Genomic DNA, 6,802 nt, shown 5'->3' with positions numbered 1-6,802 from the left:
TTTTAGATTCTTTTTCTTATAGGTTATTACCAAAAATTGAGCAGAGTTTCCTGTGCTATTCGCAGGGTTCTTGTTGGTTATCTATTTTATATATCTGTGTGTATCTGTTCATCGGAATGGGAGCTTTGAGAGGTGAAGTGAGTTGCGAGGTGGTCAAGCTGGGACTCAGGCCTCTTGCAGAGTCTGATCTGACCACCCTACTCTCTGCTCTTGTGTAGGGACCCACACGGTACATCTGCTCAGGTGAGAAAGAGGAGGAGGATTCATCACGATACAGCCCATGCAGCAGGCACTTGAAACGTGCATCTGAGGACAAGGTCAAATTAATCAGTGACTTCTGCTCTTTGTAGAGGGGTTGGCGTGATGGGCCATCGAGAGGACCTAGAAAAATCAGAAACTAGCCTAGGAGGTAATCTGTACACAGCATTGTGGTTTCTGTATTTACACGACTCAGCCGGAGAATTACTCTGGCCTCTTGAAAACCATTAGTGTCAAAGGAGTGCTTTGGGAGGCTGAAGGAAAATAATTGTTTACTCAGCTGTTTTTATTTATTACCATCAGTAAACTAGGAGGCTGCAGAACTCTGGCATGAATGAGCTCAAGGAGCATGTTAGGAAAAATCCTAACATTCAAGTTACAGGCTGAACCACAAAGAGCATAGGAATGAGGGAAAACAGAGGTAAATCAATGGACAAGATGTTCCAGACATGACTAACGATGAAGTTGACATAAACAAACAACTTGAGCTAGAGAGGATCCCAGCAAAATCCTGAGGGAACTTGAGAGTGGACTGGAACAGCTGGGAAAAATAAGTGACCCGTGGTGACCTCTGCCTCTTCTGCAGACCTTGAATTTTCCCACGTGAGTTCAGGGAAGGGATATCATACTTTAAAAAGACCATCTTCCCTGGAGATGTCAACCTAAAATATTACCATAAACAAAGCAGCAATCAAAATTTGAGGAAAGAAAGTTAGGGAGGGAATCAGACTTTTTCTCAGCTGTGCAGAAAGGCACATGGTGGCAGCCCTTGTCTCATGTCCACACCTGAAGAAGGATAATGATGCTGGAAACCAGATAGAGGGTCTGCTGTGTGAAGGTAGTTTTTAAAAAGGGATTAAGATTCTGCTGTTGGGAAGTTGAAAGCTAACAGGCTATAATCACAGTCTATAAAATTATAAAAGGTATAAATTAAGTCAATGGGGGCAGACAATTCATCAAATCCAAAATACTTAAAATAAGGAGTGGGCCTTTGAAGCTTGGGGATTAATATACATAACAGGGAGTTTTAATCACATAGTAGGATATGGATTTATAGAAGTGAAAACCAAAAATATGGATGGATTCATAAAGCAATGTTTAATTACTAGGTAGTTGGGCTTGTTTGGGAAACCGGGACGTTTTTAAACTTATGATAACAAGGTGATGTTCATGTCCCCACAGCAGTAAATTAGAAGGCAGCTGGGCTGGGATGTGAGTGATCTCAAGGAGGACACGAATAGATGTCTTGTTTCCTAATCATCCCTGAGCCATCTGAACGTGAATGAGTTACTGTTTCCAAAGTGCTATGATGTTGCTATAGCTCAGAAATAAACACATTGGAATGAATGGCTGTGCAGAACCTTGGCCAGATGGGAAAGGGCAAGGAAAGGGAGAAAACCGGAAGCATTGAGACAGGAGCCAGGACAGTAGGCTTTTGCGCTACACTGACATCTAGTGGTGGTTGGTGGGAAAAGCAGAGGGAAGAAGTAGGCAGGCTTTAATCCCTTGGGAACTGAAATCAGCGGTCAGGCCAGGTTGTGTTCTATCCCACAAGTGTTCCTCCCACACACACTCCTCGAGGAGGAGGATTATTATTGTTCGCCTGAAGCTAAGAAGTTGCGAGTACGGCTGGGTGACTAAGATTACCAAGAAGCTATTGTGCTCTGGTTTGGGGCACACACAGGTGTACACCCACGGATTCTCTGAGACTGTGATGCTGTCTGCGGGCACCGGGCGGGGCTGCCATTCCAGCCTGAGGGCATTTCAAAGGCTTCACAGGAGGAAAGGGCTTGGGAGAAGAGGAGGCCTGGGGAGGGGGGCAGGTAGCACTGATGGCTATTTCTGGAGATGCCTCTGTGTTGTTACAATAAGGAATCCATTCATTTAGCTCAAGGAGACTGGCTGTGTTGGTGGATGAAGGGCTGGAAATCCTTAAAATTATAAAGATTTTATCTCATCAGAAAACACACGTGCAACACACATTATCCTCACAAGTGAACAGAGTCATACGAAGGGCAAACTAATGACAAACTTACAGAATTGAGTCTAGCATTTTAAATAGAAATTAAATCACACCAATTCCCAAGTCTCCACTTGGTGGCATTTCCCCAGATGGCTGTTACCCTCACTGAACTCTCGGTCTGTTCAAAGAGGTTTTATTCCATTATAGATACATCCATGTGCTCTGGCTTACTGGAGGGCATAGGACACCAATAAAAGTGTAGACACTATATACCGAATGGTTATCTGTTTCTTTTGTACCTTGGAGCAGTTTGAATGCACACAGTAAGAAACTGGGAACAGCAAATGCAAAAAACATTTTGAGACAATGGTTTTGAAATATGGGATTGACTAGTGGGAAGTTTTTCAGTCAAGCCCCAATTTAAAAATGCCTATGATTCAGTTCCTACCTCGGTCTGTACCATAGACATCCGGTATGACCGCATTTCTGACACCAGCCCCAGGATGTCGACAAACTCATGATCCCGAATGTGCTGCAAGAGCCTGTCCAGGGCGATGAACGTTCCCGTCCGACCAACTCCAGCACTGAAAAAGAGGTTCCAATACCACGTCACTTATAGACTGCCCTTCTATACTGTTACAGGGGCTACCCTGGTGGCTCAGAAGTTAAAGCGTCTGCCTGCAATGCAGGAGACCCGGGTTCGATCCCTGGGTTGGGCAGATTCCCTGGCGAAGGAAATGGCAACCCACTCCAGTATTCTTGCCTGGAGAATCCCATGAACAGAGGAACCTGGTGGTCTGTAGCCCACAGGGTTGCAAAGAGTCAGACACAACTGAACAACTTCAGTTTCATTTTCATTTTCTACACTGTTGGAAACAAATAAGTGTAAAATCCACCAAAACTATATGTACCATCATTTCCCAACTAACTGATTAAAAAAATCATATTTATTGATTTTGGCTATAAACTGGGTCTTCATTGCTGCACCGGTTTTTCTCTGGTTGTGGTGGCTACTCTCTAGCTGTGGTTTGACAGCTTCTCATTGTGGTGGCTTCTTCTGTTGTGGAGCAAGGGCTCTAGGGTGCGCCAGCTTTAATGGTTGCAGTTCCCAGGCTCTAGAACACAGGCTTAATAGTTGTGGCACGTGGTCTTACTTGCTCAGCATACGGAATTTTCCTGGATCAGGGATCAAGCTCATGTCTCCTGCATTCGCAGGCAGATTCTTTACCACTGAGCCACCAGGAACGCCCTTATTTTTTTTAAAACTCTTTGTTTTATATTGGAGTATAGCCAATTAACAATGTTGTGCCCAGCTTCACGTGCCCAGCAATGGGCCTCAGCCATACATAGACATGTATCCATTCTCCTCCAAACTCCTTTCTCATTCAGGCTTCCACATAACACTGAGCAGAGTTCCATGTGCTATACAGTAGGATCTTGTTGGTTATCTATTTTAAAGACAGCAGTGTGTACACGCCCATTCCAAACTCCCTTGCCCTTTAACTGTCTTCCTGTCCTCATCCTTCCCCCTTGGCAACCATAATTTCTCTGAGAGTCTGTTTCTGTTTTGTAAATAGTATCGTATGACACTCTTTACAGGAGGAATCTAAAAAGAAATGATACAAGTGAACTTACTTACCCCCCTGATGTTTAAGTATGCAGTCCTGGTTGGTGTGTCTCCTAATGTTACAGTTTTATCACTGCTCCCTCCCTTAGACTGCTGTGGGCCTGCCTTGGCCACCCCTGGCCCTCCTGCCCCTGGGCTCTCTATTCCTTAGGAAAGTGAGGATTCATAAGGAACCTGCTGGAAACAGCAGGAACCAGGCAAGAACCAGCTCTCAAGGAGATGATCTTGTTGTTTAGTTGCTAAATCGTGTCCAACTCTTTTGCAACCCCATGGACTGTAGCCTGCCAGGCTCCTCTGTCCATGGGATTTCCCAGATAAGAATACTGAAGTAGGTGGCTGTTTCTTCCTCCAGAACATCTTCCCGACCCAGGGATTGAACCCATGTGTCCTGCTTTGGCAGGTGGGTTCTTTACCACTGAGCCACCAGGGAAGCCCAAGAAGCTGATATGTGTAAACAATTCCAGCCTTCTGAGGAGCCTCAGAGTTAAACCCTCCTGTCCAACTTTAAAGTCTAGCTGAGATGCCCACACTCTAGCTCTAGCACTGGGGCCATTCAGCCCTAGGTCAAGTTTACTGTCTCAGACCTTCCTTAGAGCCTGTCTGCCCTGCTAGTGGGTGCTGGTCTGCTTCAGTCACCCAGGGATCTCTGAGATAATTGCCTCAAAATCAGATTTAATATTTGGATCCAGTATCTTTCAGTCCCCAAGTCCCAGGACTCTGAGTATAAAGGGAAATGGAGTGATTCAGGCTAACCGGTTCATCACCACAGTCCCCAGTGTCACAGATAAACTCAGCTCTCCTTTCCTTCCAATCACTCATGGGCTGAAGGGCCAGCTGACTCTGAACTCTGAATTATGAGGAAATACGAGAAAAAGAAAGGGCTTCCTTGGTGGCTCAGATGGTAAAGAATCCACCTGCTAAGGCAGGAGATGCAGGTTTGATCCTTGGGTCAGGAAGATCCCCCTGGAGAAGGAAACGGCAACCCACTCTAGTATTCTTGCTGGGAAAGTCCATGGATAGAGGAGCCTGGTGGACTATAGTCCATGGAGGTCGCAAAGAGTTGGACATGACTCACAACATATGCACATGCACACAGGAGAAAAAGGAAATGAAAAGCAACCAAAAGCAATCTACTTGTGAGATTTGCTGGGAGAGAAATCCAACATGAAAAACCACAAGTTCAGAGCCCTGATTTGCTTTTTCTACCAGGCAACTCTTCCCTCTTATCTTCTCAACTAAAATGTTTCTGGGCCTGGGTGAACACTCATGAAGCCACATCCAGAACTGTACCTGCTCCCTGCGTGAAAGGAGGCCACGTGTTTGACCAGGGTTGAGCAGCTTTATTTTCCGCTCTTGGAAGGAAGCATGTTGAGACTAGGTAACCTCATCCTGTGAAGCAAAGCTTTTTGGCCTGGGAATGACTGACAGCAAGTGCAGCCTCCCTAGTCATAAACTTTGTAGCTTATGAAGCATTTTTCTTTCCAGGGAGACACATACTGCCACTACCACCCCCCACTCCCCACCCCTCCACCTGACACACACACACACACACACACACACACACTTAGTCATTCTAGCTCACAAAGCCCAAAGTGCTAGATCCAAGCTTATTGGCCACCAATGCCTCCTCTGACATCTTTGTCTCATTGCTACCCCTGATAACAATGTTGTTGCTGTTTAGTTGCTAAGTTGTATATGACTCTTTTGTGACCCTGCAAAACTGCAGGGTCTGCAGGCTGCATGAACTGCAGCCTGCCAGGCTCTTCTGTCCATGGAATTTTCCAGGCAAGAATACTGGAGTGGGTTGCCATTTCCTTCCCCAGGGACTCTTCCCAACTCAGGGATCAAATTCGTGTCTCCTGCATTGGCAGGTGGGTTCTTTACTTCTGAGCTACCCGGGAAGCCCTAAGATAGTCATATTATATGTAAATCATGTATTTAGTAAGACTTCGTTCATCATAATTTTTTAAATTTTTTAAAATTATTTTTTAAACGAGGATAATTGCAATATCGTGATGGTTTTTGCCATACATCAACATGAACCAGCTACAGGTATACATGTGTACACCCTATCCTGAATGCCCCTTCCACCTCCCTCTCTACTGTTTAAATTTTTAAAAATTATAACTCATTGACCAGTTAATTCAATCTGATTAGAGGTTTATGGAATGATGGGAAATTCCTTCCATGATTTCTAACAGCCAGCGCCTTTGAGGAGGTTACCTGCAGTGCACGATCATGGGGCCTTTGCTCTTCATAGCCTGCTGTCGGACCTTGTGTACAAACTGCAGGATGCTTTCTGCAGCATTGGCTGTTGGCACCCCGTGATCAGGCCATGCGGTGTAGTTAAAATGCATCACATCCTGCATCTCGTCAGCCTTTGGGAGAAAAACAAGCATTAATCTCTCAATCCACAGTCAGGATGGCTCAGGCTTCCGCGGCAGCTCTTGAGTGATGGGAAGGCTGCATTCTACTCCCGGTCAGCACACCTCCCTTTCTAGCTCTCAGCATTGTGTTTGGCACAAAGCAGGCCCTGAGAAAAACAAATACTAATTGTATAAAACCTCAAACAGTAGGATAAATAGGCTAATCCATGCCTGGGTCATGATAAGAGCTTAAGCAGACCAGGGTTTGCATCCTTGTTCTGCCATTCAGAAGTTACATCAGTTCTGGGCAATGAATTAAACACTGGAAGATGCGGTTGGTGGTCAGCTTGGGTCCGCTTGGCCAGGTGATCCATTTTCTCCCTGGTGCTGCTAGTAGCATCTGGCTGCAGCCCCATCCCTCACAGCTGTCTCCCACTAAAGGGAGCTGCCTGCTGGAAAGTGCCTAAGAGATCAGGTTCCCAGGCTGAGGGCAGATGACAGTGATTGAGTGATGGATGATGTTATTATTCAGTCACTAAGTCTGACTCTTTGTGACCCCGTGGACCACAGCACGCCAGGCTCTGCTGT

General features: G+C 45.6%; 1 protein-coding gene across 4 annotated transcripts in view; it reads right to left on the bottom strand.

The window, feature by feature from the left end:
• PTPRO (protein tyrosine phosphatase, receptor type, O) overlaps window positions 1-6,802 on the bottom strand; it is a 257,373-nt gene that overhangs the window by 7,229 nt on the left and 243,342 nt on the right. For all 4 annotated transcript variants that reach the window (XM_010858738.1, XM_010858735.1, XM_010858736.1 and 1 more), the window contains 2 exons: window positions 6,072-6,226; window positions 2,670-2,805 (listed from right to left, as the gene is read on the bottom strand). In XM_010858738.1, coding sequence (XP_010857040.1) covers window positions 2,670-2,805; window positions 6,072-6,226 — 291 coding nt within the window. The remainder of the gene's footprint in view (window positions 1-2,669; window positions 2,806-6,071; window positions 6,227-6,802) is intronic.

This window comes from Bison bison, unplaced genomic scaffold (assembly GCF_000754665.1).
Source record: "Bison bison bison isolate TAMUID 2011002044 unplaced genomic scaffold, Bison_UMD1.0 scf7180017864390, whole genome shotgun sequence".
Taxonomy (NCBI): Eukaryota; Metazoa; Chordata; class Mammalia; order Artiodactyla; family Bovidae; genus Bison; species Bison bison.
This window is presented reverse-complemented; position numbering and strand designations above follow the sequence as displayed.